Below are 14,288 nucleotides of genomic sequence, written 5' to 3' on the forward strand. Positions count from 1 at the left end.
TGAGAAAGGACAGTCGAAGAAATGACCTTGGGCCAGAATTGACCGGTCACCGGCACACTAGCCCGCTGAGCCACGTTGCCCCCAGAAAAAGAACACCTTGTATTGTCACTATACTGTACATGTGTACCATGACAAGTATAGATATGCAGAGTGGAATAGATCGCATGGTACATTGAGTTATGGGAAATTTGAAATTGTAAGGGGGCCTTATCTGACAGAAAAATGTTGACTAATGCTGTTTATTGCTAAATACATTGTTTTTGTGTGTGTGTGTGTGTGTCTGTGTGTGTGTGTGTGTGTGTGTGTGTGTGTGTGTGTGTGTGTGTGTGTGTGTGTGTGTGTGTGTGTGTGTGTGTGTGTGTGTGTGTGTCTGTGTGTGTGTGTGTGTGTGTGTGTGTGTGCGTGCGTGCGTCTGTGTGTGCGTCTATGTGTGCGTCTGTGTGTTCTTGTATGTGTGTGCGCACGCTTCTTATTTCTGCAGGGATGTCCCCAGAATACCAGAGAGCACACATGGACAACTTGAATCAAGTGAGTGGGGCTCAAAAGGGTTTTGCTTTGGTCAGGTGTGTGTGTGTGTGTGTGTGTGTGTGTGTGTGTGTGTGTGTGTGTGTGTGTGTGTGTGTGTGTGTGTGTGTGTGTGTGTGTGTGTGTGTGTGTGTGTGTGTGTGTGTGTGTGTGTGTGTGTGTGTGTGTGTGTGGTGTGTGTGTGTGTGTGTATGTGTGAAACCTAGAAGGTAACATGGCGCTCCTTGACACTGCAGGTCAGGTGGGCAGGTGTGTGAGTGTGTGTGTGTGTGTGTGTGTGTGTGTGTGTGTGTGTGTGTGTGTGTGTGTGTGTGTGTGTGTGTGTGTGTGTGTGTGTGTGTGTGTGTGTGTGTGTGTGCAAACGGGCATGCGTGCATGCTTTCGTGTTTGTGTATCTAGTTAGCACTAGCCCCCAGCCAAGAACTGGTGTAATCTAGAAGTGACTGATATTAGTATACTAAGTCAATGTTTTGTGAAGATAATAATTTGCGTACATACGTGTGTGAGACAGCAGACCAGGGGTGCATTTCTCGAAACCATAGTCGCTAACAATGCTACCATGCATTCAAGAAATGCACTCCAGGGTAGTTTATGTATTTACATACTTGTATTCTTTTTTTTTAATTGTGTTTATTGATTTCTTCAAAAGAATTACATAAAAGTCACATAAATGTCCTCACATTTTGCATCGTTTTCCAACATGGTAATACAAATAAACAAAATCTACATACTTACATTCTGTATTTTTGTCATTTGTATTTGACAAGACTGTGTGTTCTACCTCTCTACCTCTCTACCTATCTAGGTTCCAGTTCTTTTGAATCCCAAAAGATGGGTCCGGCCATCTCCGTCACGTCCCCCATGAGCCCTGGGATGCTCAGGGACGCCCCACAGTACCTATCAGGACAGCTCTCAGTAAGTAGCCAATGCCGACCCGTCGCCAGGGGTGACGACGGCCTTTTGTGATTTGTTATTGTGTGTGGTGGGGGCTGTTGATTGGTTGGTTGTTTATTTATGTCTTTATTTATTTATGGTGTTCCATTGCTGTGATGTGGCTTCTGTATTTTATACGTACGGGTTATGCTTTGTTTTTGCGGTGAACACTTGTGTGCTGTGTGATTTTTTGTTTACACTTACATCCCTTATTAGGTGTATGATGAGAATTTTTGTCAGTTTTATTGAAGTGATCCTCGGGGTGCCTCTTCAGGACAGCCCAATGATGTTTAGACTAGTGGTTGGTGATTTGAGATACATGTTTTGCAGTTTGTCTTTGTTTTCAGATTTGTTTGTTAGATTGATGTTTAACTCTCATAAGTCAGTCAGTTTTATTTCACCAGATATGTAGTTAAGGTAAAAAAAACAAAAAAAAAACAGCCTCATTATGTATTTTGAAACAAAGTGCACTCAACTCTAGATAAATTAAACAAAGTCTTTGTTGCTACTTGCTACACTTCAAGATGCTGAAAATTGCTTATGCTGAAACGTCTACCTGTTTTTAATGCTACTAAATAAATGCGAGAGTCGCATACCTGCTCAATTAAAAATATTGGGAATTACGGTATACACGTTTTGACACCCCAGGATGGCAAGCAAAGTTAGCAGATTCTCTCATCCTCCTCCTTCTCCTCTTTCTCCTCCTTCTCCCCTTCGCTCTCACCCTTTCTCTCTCTCTCTCTCTCTCTCTCTCTCTCTCTCTCTCTCTCTCTCTCTCTCTCTCTCTCTCTCTCTCTCTCTCTCTCTCGCTGTCCAACTCTGGGAGCAACAGCACGCCGGTCTTTAGACTGAATCCCCAAGTGGAAAATGTATACTTAGTTTTCAAGCTCGTTACAAGATTGGCACTGGGCTACTGGAGAGGAGGCTGTGAGTGTGACATGAGTAGGAGGAGATGAGAGGAGAAGAGATGAGAGGAGGAAGAGAAGAGAAGAGGAGAGGAGATGAGAGGAGGAAGAGGAGAGGAGTAGAGATGAGAAGAGGAAGAGAAGAGGAGAGGAGGAAGAGGAGAGGAGATGAGAGGAGAGGTAATGACAGGAGAACGATGAGAGCAGAGGCAGAGAGAGACAGGCATCTGCCTTCCTATCACTGCTGCCTTAACACTGCAATCGGGCCCAAGTAAGTCACACAGCGATATATCACCTTACCTTGTGTGTCGCTGTAATTAATTGCGTTAGCCAAAAATTCACGCCCAGGGAAAGCCAGAAGAGCGTTTTAGCCCTGTGCCCTGCCCGTGCTCCCTGTGATGCTCCTCGCAATTCTGTTAGTCAAGTCAGTCAGAGACCAAGCCTCATATCTCTACTGCTTCACATTTTCACACAATTTGGAAATAAATGAAATGTATTGTACGTATTCTCATGTCCACTTCCTTGGGGTGTGTTTAAGACAATAAGGTCGTTCATGATGAAACCGTGCTGCTTTTGCTAGGCAGCGAGCATGGCCACTGCGTGCTGCATGAAGCATCCTAGTTAGAATTTCTGTCCAGGATGCGGCATATGGGAGTGACCTCTGCGCCGCAGTCATGTCACATGTTATTAAACCATCGCGCAAACAATTTTTTTGCTAAGGGACTGTTCGTTAATTATTTTCGGGGTCGCCGGAAGATGTCCACCTTTGATTGTCAATTTTTGCATAACCCTCCCCTAGCAAGCTTCAAATCTTTGATTACCCTCCCCGCGACGCCGTCAAAAAAAATGCATGACCCTCCCCTACGGAGAAGTAAAATAGCCCTATTCTACCTTATTTTTGTGACAAATGTTGATTGACCAGCGCTGCTGCTAACTGAATGTTATTGCATCCTGATCTGCAAAAACATAGCCTACTTCACGAAGGCGGGGACATTACGTGCATTTAGCCTACTGATAATGTTCCTCAAAACTTTGATGACCCTCCCCGCAGCAATGAATAAAGCTAGACTGCCTGTGCAGTCGCCTTCGACTGCTTAAGGTATATCCCCGAAACGCGACGCTTCCAGTCCCCCATCATTCCTACCACTCCCGTCCACCATTTCGTAAACGTATATGATACATACAGACGTGACATGACGTGCATAGGCTTAAAACCAAACGACTATTGTGAAAATGAAGTAAAAAATGGGGCAAATGGTAATACTGTTTTAATGGTTCAGTGGATATACCACATTAGGTACAGTGTAATAACCAGTGTAACAATATTTAATACAATGTAATTTTTTTAATTACATCATGTGTTTGTGCGTAAGTGGTATTACATGGTATTGCATATTGTTACACTGGTACTATACTATATTACATGGTATTGCATACTGTTACACTCGTTATTACACTGTACCTGATATTGCATATTGTTACACTGGTATTACCCTAGTATTACATGGTATTAAATATTGTTACATTGGTTATTACACTGTACCTAATATGGTAGATTCACTGAAATGGTGAACCATTAAAATAAGGTGTTACCGGGCAAACCAATCCACCCAGTCAGAAGTTATGGGCCAAATGAAAATTCCGCCATTTTGAAAGTGTTGTCTTCCAAACTCGAATCAGTTCATGAACCTACCCTAGAGCATTCACACACCAAATCTGGGACAAATCCATCCACCCGGTCAGTAGTTATGGGCCAAACAATAATTCGGCCATCTTGAATTCAGCCATCTTGAAAGTGTTGTCTTCCAAACTCGAATCAGTTCATGAACCTACCCTAGAGCATTCACACACCAAATCTGGGACAAATCCATCCACCCGGTCAGAAGTTATGGACCAAACAAAAATTCGGCCATCTTGAATTCAGCCATCTTGAAAGTGTTGACCTCCAAACTCGAATCAGTTCATGAACCTACCCTAGAACATTCACACACCAAATCTGGGACAAATCCATCCACCCGGTCAGAAGTTATGGACCAAACAAAAATTCGGCCATCTTGAATTCGCCCATCTTGAAAGTGTTAACCTCCAAACTGTAATCAGTTCATGAACCCACCCTAGAGCATTCACACACCAAATCTGGGACAAATCCATCCACCCGATCAGAAGTAATGGGCCAAACAAAAATTCGGCCATCTTGAATTCGGCCATCTTGAAATTGTTGACCTCCAAACTTGAATCAGTTCATGAACCTACCCTAGAACATTCACACACCAAATCTGGGACAAATCCATCCACCCGGTCAGAAGTTATGGACCAAACAAAAATTCGGCCATCTTGAATTCGGCCATCTTGAAAGTGTTAACCTCCAAACTGTAATCAGTTCATGAACCCACCCTAAAGCATTCACACACCAAATCTGGGACAAATCCATCCACCCGGTCAGAAGTAATGGGCAAAACAAAAATTTGGCCATCTTGAATTCGGCCATCTTGAAATTGTTGACCTCCAAACTCGAATCAGTTCATGAACCTGCCCTAGAGCATTCACACACCAAATCTGGGACAAATCCAAACATCCGTTCAAAAGTTATCGCGTTAACACGAAAGACCTTACGCGGCGGACGCGGCGGCGGCGGCGGACGCGGCGGCGGCGGTGCACGCAAAACCATTACATCCCCGACGCTCCGCGTTTCGGGGATATAATGACACGACCCTCCCCTATTTTCTTCCGGTGACCCCGAAAATAAATAACGAACAGTCCCTAAGCAGATGCGCAGCCAGGTGAGAGCAACTGCTCTGGCATGGGACCATCCATCTGACATCATGGCAGTCATCCATCTGACGTGAACTGTGGATGTAGTCCACATGCTTGTGAGGCAAAAAGGGAAAAATCCAGGCAACTCCAGGTGAAGAAGAGGAAGTCCATTAAAAAGCCTTTATTGTCTTAGGGCTAAAACATGATTAAAAAAGCCACCATGTTTCGACCGCACTGGTCTTCATCAGGGCTTTGTCGATGCTTGTGAGGTAGTTTACTTGCTGCTTCAAGTAGGAAGGTCGCCGGATGGTTGGAGATTAGGTGGGGGAACGGGCACTGGCACGGTTTTCAGTCGGCCTGATCGATGAGAGTTTACAAGTTTACAAGTTTATTTATTTAAAAAGGGACAGCATATATTACCAGCATTTAAACAAAAATGCTGAATACACAAGATTATAGCCATGAGGCTAATTTCCATCTTTTGTCCCTTGACAGTTCAAGTTGCGACAGCTAGGATACCAAAGCACTGTACCCAAAGTCCATCTTGGATATGAATGCACTGGTAACACTTTACCTTTAACAATACTTTACGGATTGCTAATAAGGTAGTAATTTCGTGTTAATTTCATAGTTATTTCATAGTTATTTCAGGGTAATAACTGTTTGTTTTTAGTAACAACAGCAAAATAACCATACAGTTTCCAGTGCATTGTGTGTGTGTGTGTGTGTGTGTGTGTGTGTGTGTGTGTGTGTGTGTGTGTGTGTGTGTGTGTGTGTGTGTGTGTGTGTGTGTGTGTGTGTGTGTGTGTGTGTGTGTGTGTGTGTGTGTGTCGACAAAGTGTCACCGTGCTGCGAGTCATCAGGGTGTCACCACAATGTACTGGAAACTGTATGGTTATTTTGCTGTTGTTACTAAAAACAAACAGTTATTACCCTGAAATAACTATGAAATTAACATGAAATGACCACCTTATTAGCGATCCGTAAAGTAAAGTGTTACCAATGCACTTCCTCCTAGTGTCCTAGGCATCTGTGTGTGATTTGCGCTGCTTTATTTTGACCAAAGGCTACGTTTTTTTGGGGGGGGGGGGGGGAGTGCAGGATAAGTGAAATGTCAAGTCAAGCTGTGTGTGCTGTTTGGTCACTGAATTGAATGGAGAGCTTAGAGATACTTTTTCCCCTCTTTAAGACGATTATAATTACAATAAATTCAATTTATCAAGCCATGAGACGAGAGGGGATAAAGTCTCGTCTTGGCAGATGTCGGTAGAGTTCCTCTGCCACTGGCCCTAGGGAGGGGACTGTGTGTGTGTGTGTGTGTGTGTGTGTGTGTGTGTGTGTGTGTGTGTGTGTGTGTGTTACTTAAGGGAGCTTTGATGATTTCACTCAATTTTTTTCCTTTCTTGTAGATTTTTGCTTTTTGTTCTTTTCGGAATGAGGGAGATTTAATCTAAAATGCTGAAGTCTGCACTCGGATCAAAAGTGCGCATGTCTGCTGTGACGCATGCACTGGCTCATTGACACGCGCGCGCACAGCGAGAGAGAGAAAGAGAGAGAGAGAGAGAGAGAGAGAGAGAGAGAGAGAGACTGTTCAAAGAGGGAAATAAGACAGTTATAAGTAGGCCAACCTAGCCTATAGGGAAACACAGAGACAACCTGCTTTAAATATTGCAATACTTCTGCAGCTAGTGAGCAAAGAGCAGACACATAGCGAGACACTGATATGACAGCCTCTCCACCACGACACCTCTCGTTATTACACCGTCAAATACAGTACACTGTTGCCATGACACTGACACAGCACGATTATCCGCAACCGTATCCTATTTACATTTTTCAAAAAACAAAGAACGATAGGAAGAGGGGGAACCGTTTGTTTACCCTTTCTCCATCTCTTGAAATTGTGACACGGAACAAAATTGTGACATTTGAACGAGATGAAAAGATGATCAAAGAGGCATACAGAGATTGAATCTCCTCTCCCTGTCAGGGTGCTGTGTTTTTTGTTGCGTTTGTTGTGTCACTGTGTTGGTCTTTTAGGTTTTTTAGTTTTTCGGTTTTATTGCATATTTTTGTTTGTTTTTTCCTTCCTTGTGTCATTTTTTTGCTTACCCAGAGTCCATGCCTTAGTAGAAGAACAACGCCTTTTGTCCCTAGGGTCCAGGTAACACGTCTGCCTGACAGACCTCTCCTCACTCTCTCCTTTCTCTCTTTTTTCTCTTTCTGTCTCTCCACCTGCTGCCTCTTTCATATGTTAACCTCCTCTGAGCTATTTGGAAAATGCATAGTAGAAAAACGGCTCCATTTCAGTCTGACCCTCCTTGGCGGTTTTCGTTTGTTTTCTTTTTCCTTCCCTGAGTTTTCTCTTTTTTGTTTTTGTTTTTTTAATTATTTTTGTCTTCAGACTGATTTTTATTCCCCCACAACTTTCATCATTATGATTTCCGGTGGCTATGCGTTTTTTTGCATTTGTTTTTGTAAATGTTTGTTTTTTGCATTTCCAATGCGTTTGATGCTATCTTCTTGCGGTCTTGTCTTGTAGACACTGCATGACTAACCACAAGTGAATGGGGAGAATTTATTAAAGGGATGAATGAACGGCTTGTGACACTGCTGAAAAATGTCAATGCTGTTGATCAGTGTCAATTCTTTTGATTTTGATTTTTTTAAATAAGAGATGCTCCTATAGTGCTATGTCACTTTTTGATTTTTTTGTAACAATCAGCTGGGACACGATAATTTGAATCTTCGCCAGGTGACATGACCTAATGTGATGCTACACCGTGTTCTTGGACACATTCTTTAACTTTCATGGATAAACTTAAGTTAGGTAAAATTAATTGCCAACATTTATATACACAGCAGGGATGTCTACCTGGAAAAGATGTAAAAAAGAATGTCCCAACTTATAACACAAATTGCATTTTCCAACAAAGAGTAGTACATAGACTATACATGGTAGTTAATTCAACAAATTGTACCAATGGTGGAGTTCATGCAGTGAGAAGTGAGACTTCAAACGCTAGATTAGTTTTTTGGGTGACTTTTATATGGCATTGAGATGGTGAGTGTGTATCGGCATTTGCAGCCCAAATTGTAAAATGAAACTCCAGCTCTTGTTATGACAAATACAAGGCTGTGTTTCCCAGTATTTCCACCCCTATCTTAGTGAATTATGAAGACTTATATTTACAGGGGGAGAAAGAACTCCATCAAAAGCTCTGTGTATAAAGAGTATGGTACAATTTGGCTGGATCTAGACTCTCTTAGCTCCTCGACCGAAGGGAAGTGGGTTTGCATTGCACAAGTTTGTAAAATGAATGCCTTCTTCTTTTTTTCTGAATTTCTGCATGTGTCTCCCTGTTGCCTCCCTTGGCACTAATGTCCAAAAAAAATCTCCTGTTGGGTGTAGTCTTCTTAGCCCCCTAGCAGCCTAAACTATGGCAAAAGCATGGGCAGGACCTTTTAAGTCCTTGTTATATGTAGACGTTCTCCTCACAGTTGGTGCAACACCACAGGTGGCTTTTGAGCTCTTGCCCATCCTTTACCCAGCGATTGTACATTTAGGTGTGAAACTGTAGTACTGTAGTGGACCAAGCATGACAGAGATGTGCTTTTTAAGTGGGCTGTGGACCACATATGAAACATATCAGCCCATCTGCAATTATCAAGACTTTCAAAGCTTTATTGTTTTCTTTTCCATTTTCACTTCATTTTTTTCAATCTTTTGGGTTTGTTGCTGCATAGAAACTATGTTTCAAGCTTCTTCCATGCATCTTTTGAATTATTTACTTTCCAATGGTTTAAGTTACTTTTAACATTTTCCTACATTTCCAAATGTTATTAGTTCTTTTTTATAACCTACTGTGTGTTAAACATATCTTTTTTGTTAGTTTTGTTATTTCAGTTTTTTGCCATTTTTAACCATCTGGCTTTGAAAGCATCCCATCTCTGTTTTGGATGGAGCAGTCATTAGCTAGGGTTCACCCCCTTTAGTATAGTTATGTTCATGGTTGACTCCAGTGCTCCTGTGTCCCTTTAGCATAGTGTAGTTCATCCGTGAGTGCAATAGTAGGGGCTCAACCTGTAGCATTATACGTAGTGTAGTTCTGTCTATCTGTGAGTGCGGTGCTATGGCCTCAACCTATGGTGCCATTTTGTTCATCTTCAAGTCCAATGTTGGGCCCACCCCGTAGCGTAGTACACAGTAGTTTTGTCCATCTGTGAGTCCAGTGCTCCTGTGCCCCTTGTTGGGGGGGATGAAGGAGCCAAACCAGCCCCCCTGGTGAGGTTCACCTCCTGCCCAGGCCACACCAGGCTAAGTTCTTTTTAACCCCCCACGCCAAAACCACCATCCCCCACAGACCACTACTAGACACCTGCTACTATAGATTCCCCCATAAGTAGTGTCTTTGGCTGAAGTAGCTGTATTGACACGTTGTGTCATTTGGAAGCGGTCCTCTTCTGCATACAGTTCAGTAGTTGCAAAACAATCATACAGTAGACGTAATGTATTGTAAGTCTTGCTGCAATAGTTTATTTGTGTCATGAAATTTCATTATTGACACTTAGCCAACATTAGCCGGAGGTAGTCAAAGGATTGAGAATTAGCAAACAAATCAAACGAAATTTGGCTGATTGCTTGACTCCTAAGTGAACTTTAAAGGACCTTTCTCTGGAAACACGGCAGTCAGCGACAATAACCCGTTTAAGCTGTGGGTTAAGACACTGGCCGTGCAGTAGGGCTTACAGTTAGCTGAGCTCAGGCACACCTTGACCCTCGATCGCTAACCTGTCAGGTGTGCTTCCAGGTGAAGCTCTGGTACGACAAGGTGGGCCATCAGCTCATCGTCACCATCCTGGGGGCCAAAGACCTGCCTTCAAGGGAAGACGGGCGGCCGAGGAATCCCTACGTCAAAATCTACTTCCTCCCCGACAGAAGGTAAGCAGCAGTGCACAGAGTAAAAAAACGCAGTGGTCATTCAACACTTGGAGAGTATACTGAGAGTATACTGAAACCAAATACACTCCCGTACAAAGGCAAAGTGCAGGAACTATGCCAACATTGAAACTGAGAAAAAGGCCTTCAAAGTATTGGTCTTAGGTTGAAAATTGTGGTTACTGCAAATTTGGGTAACACTTTATAATAATGTTCCTTAGTAAAGACTCATTAAATAATTAACTAATGATGAATAAAACATTTACAAATGTTTTTATTATTAACTAAGCTATATTAATGGTTTATAAAATATCTACAAATGATTTTACACACCTTATAACAGAGTATTTTATTCATTTACAAGCAACTTGTAAATGTTTGATAAATATAAAATATTAACATAACATTTCCTAGCCATTTACAAGCATTTGTTTACATTTCCTAGTCATTTACAAACGTTTGTTAATGTTTTGTTCATCAAGAGTTAATTATTTATTAAGTCTTTATAATGCTTTTTTGCATCCATTATTCTAAAGTGTTACCCAAATTTGAAATAGCATTTCCTGTAAAACGGGACACATTTGGGCCATAATGCTCTGTCACAAGATAAGGAAAGTGTTACGAAGACCATTTTCAGGCTAAACAAAATTTTGACAAGATATGTAGTTACTGTACTTTGCCTTTGTATGGCAGTACACTGTAGATGTGAAATCATCTCTCTAAGTGTTGAATAAACACTGCATTTTCTACTGTGCAGCAGTATGCATGAATGGTATCTGAAAGTTTAAAGCTGACTTTCCTCATTCACAGGGGAAAGAAATCACTAATGAACTCCAGTTACTGCAAAAAACTGATTCCCACATCAGACTTAAAACTGCGCTCTTTTGCGCCTTTAAGTCTCATAACAAGTGCATACAAATGTATGTATTATTAAGTTGACCTGCTGGATGAATGGGAATCTTCACAGACAACACTGATAGTGACATTGACAATTGATGGTGTTGGAAAGTATTCATTGACAATCATAGCATTTGTGGATGGGCAGCATACAGTACATTCGTAAAGTAAACGACTGAGAAAAAGACACACTGTCTTTAAAACTGAATGGAGCACATCTCTAGTGTCTGCCATACAGTCATGAACTATTTCGTTTTGCGAGAGCCTGTACACCTTGATCATTTCTTTGTCAGCAGGGGCAGCTTTTCAGAGTACCACAGTCTTCAGTGTGCAGAGGAAGAGCGCAACACTGCTTTACGGTTTCACCACGTTATTTTTTGGCTTGAGCCAAAAAGAAGCAGTGAAAATAAACAGTGTTGCACTCTTCCTCTGCAACCTGAAGACTACAGTACATCATCTAACATAGTCAGTGGTGGACAAAGTAAAAGTAAAAGTACTTTTGTGGTGTAATTACAACAGTAGCACATTATATTACATAGCTGTTACACCGTTTACTCCAGTTTACCTACTACCTATTGAGATAGACTTTGTTATTACTGAAAAACAATAAAAACCTAACTAGGACCCATCACAAACTCAACCCAACCTGTGCAGAATCAGCTTATCGTAAGACATGTACATTGGTCTACTTTTTACTCAGATAAGTTACCTGTGTTGGAAATAAACGGTGTTTCTTTTTTTTACTTTTACTTTTACTTTGTCCACCACTGAATATAGTCTTTAATGAATCCCTCCCTCTGCTCGTTATCCGCCTCCAGCGATAAGAGCAAGCGACGGACGAAAACAGTGAAGAAGTCCCTGGAGCCCAAGTGGAACCAGACCTTCATGTACTCTCCAGTGCACCGGCGGGAGTTCCGCGAGCGCATGCTGGAGATCACACTGTGGGACCAGGCCCGCGTGCGCGAGGAGGAGAGCGAGTTCCTGGGCGAGGTACTAGCCTGATTATCATCCACTTTTTCTAAAATCTCTTTAAGACTTGGTCTGACCAAGAGCATAACAATTAACATTTCCCACACAGCAGCCTCCCTTGGTTTGCTACTGGTTGTTTGCTTCTTGACAAAGTGGGAGGGGTTCCCGATTTTTCCGGAGCAGAGAAACGATATTTGTATCGCTCCTGGCCTGACTAGAAGCAATGCTGAAGGTGTTGCTCTGTGGGTGAAGTGGACATTGTACATCCTCTGTTTTTTATTTCTAGTACTAACATACAGTCCCAGGAAAAAGTTTGTACACCCTTTGAAATTTCTTACCTTTCTGTCAAAATTGGACATAAAACATGGTTTGATCTTCCCGGAAATCGCAAGAAGGAACAACCAGAGTCTGCTTTAATTAATTCAATCCAAACATTTACAAGTTTTTATATTTTCATTGGCCATAAGATGTAAACATTCACAGGACAGCAAGGCATAAGTAAGTACACCCTTGCATTCAATAGGTTTTAACCCTAAGTTAGTCGCAATAACCTCAACCAGATGTTTCCTGTAGTTGCAGATCAGATTAACAAAACAATCTGCATGTATCTGGTCTCCCTCTTCTTTAGAAAACTGCCTCTCGTCAGCAAGGTTTGTGGGATGTCTGGAGTGCATAGCTTTCTTGACTTCATGCCATATAATCTCAATTGTTTTTTGTCAGGGCTTTGACTGGGCTATTCCAGAATGTGTATTTCATTATTATGAAGCCATTCTAAAGTCGATTTGCTTCTAAAGTATGGGTTGTTGTCACATTTCAGCACCCATCCTCTTGTGTGCTTCAACTGTGTGACAGACTACCTCACTTTTTTTCTGTAAAATATCTCGATAAACTTCTGAGTTCATTGTTCCACTGATGATAGCAAACTCAAAAGGGCCTGAGGCAGCAAGGTAGCCGCATATAATGATGCTCCGGCCACCATTTGGGTGGAATTAATTAAAGCAGACTCTGATTGTTCCTTCTTGAGATTTCCGGGAAGATCCGACCATGTTTTATGATGAATTTTGACAAAAATGTAAGAAATTTCAAAGGGTGTACAAACTTTTTCTTGGGACTGTATGTTTTAACTGGTGTCCAATGAAGAAAATTGTTGAAAAGCAGACCTACAATAAATTAGTTTAGAGGACAGTGAACTAACTGTGTGCTGAACTGTGCTCTGCTCACCACGTGTCTGTACAGTAGGCCTATGTGTCCCTCTGGACTGTGTAATAATAAGAACCATTGGTTGTGTGCCCCCATGTATTATGATTGGTTGTGTGTGTCCCCTATGTGTACATTTTGATTGGCTGTCTGTGAGTTCTTAGTAGATTCTGATTGGCTGGTTATGTGTTCTTCGTCCACCTTATTACTCACGGTTACAAAGGCAGCACGATATATTATCTGTGTCTTGAAATGTCCATGTGGGCATCCTGTGTGCTCTGTCGATTCTGATTGGCTGTCTGGGTATTCTTTTCTAGATTCTGATAGAGCTGGAGACGGCTCTGTTGGACGACCAGCCGCACTGGTACAAGCTGCAGACGCACGATATCTCCTCCATGCCCCTCCCCAACCCCTCCCCCTACATGCAGCGCAGGCTACTGCAGGGAGAGAGCCCCACGCGACGCTTACAAAGTATGGACATTCATACGTGCACACACACACACACACACACACACACACACACACACACACACACACACACACACACACACACACACACACACACACACATGCTGGCATGCTCACAATGTACACACAGGCATGCACACAGTTTAGTACTTTTATTTGGATCTCACCAAGGAGGCAGCACTACAAATGCAAATAGTGATGGAAGCAAATTCCATAGCAATCAGTAGGGACTGATTAGAATCATAGGGTCCTATGCATACATTACAGGTCAGAATGGCCTGGTTAATTTAAGATGTTTAACACGCAAGTTCACACACACACACACAGATATGCTCATGCAGGCAAACACTCATGCATACATACACACACATCACACATGCCCACAACCATACGGAGACATGTACACCTCATCTGAACTCTACACTGCCAATGCACTGTGTACATTTTGTGTGTATTATCCTAGCATACTATTTATGTTGATTGTAAACAAATGCCAAAATAGCTGTATGCTGTATGGGTAGCACCAAGATGTTGTAATCTTTTATGGTGTCTATTCCTTTCCAAATGTAATACCGTTGTGTCTAGCCGTTGATGATGTTCCTTGATTGCCAATTGTCTTGACCGTTTGCATTTTTATTTGACTTGATTTCTTTGACTTCATTCATACTTCACCCAGACAAAGGCTCATATTATAGCAATTC

The 14,288-nt window shown here is 42.1% G+C and overlaps 1 protein-coding gene across 1 annotated transcript in view; it reads left to right on the forward strand.

The window, feature by feature from the left end:
• Positions 1–14,288, forward strand: part of LOC134436616 (regulating synaptic membrane exocytosis protein 2-like) — a 165,722-nt gene that overhangs the window by 60,908 nt on the left and 90,526 nt on the right. Inside the window, exons 10-15 of the mRNA XM_063185919.1 lie at positions 482–528; positions 1,331–1,440; positions 7,234–7,281; positions 9,929–10,059; positions 11,772–11,943; positions 13,437–13,590. Coding sequence (XP_063041989.1) covers positions 482–528; positions 1,331–1,440; positions 7,234–7,281; positions 9,929–10,059; positions 11,772–11,943; positions 13,437–13,590 — 662 coding nt within the window. The remainder of the gene's footprint in view (positions 1–481; positions 529–1,330; positions 1,441–7,233; positions 7,282–9,928; positions 10,060–11,771; positions 11,944–13,436; positions 13,591–14,288) is intronic.

The sequence above is a fragment of the Engraulis encrasicolus genome, chromosome 20, assembly GCF_034702125.1.
Source record: "Engraulis encrasicolus isolate BLACKSEA-1 chromosome 20, IST_EnEncr_1.0, whole genome shotgun sequence".
Classification (NCBI taxonomy): Eukaryota; Metazoa; Chordata; class Actinopteri; order Clupeiformes; family Engraulidae; genus Engraulis; species Engraulis encrasicolus.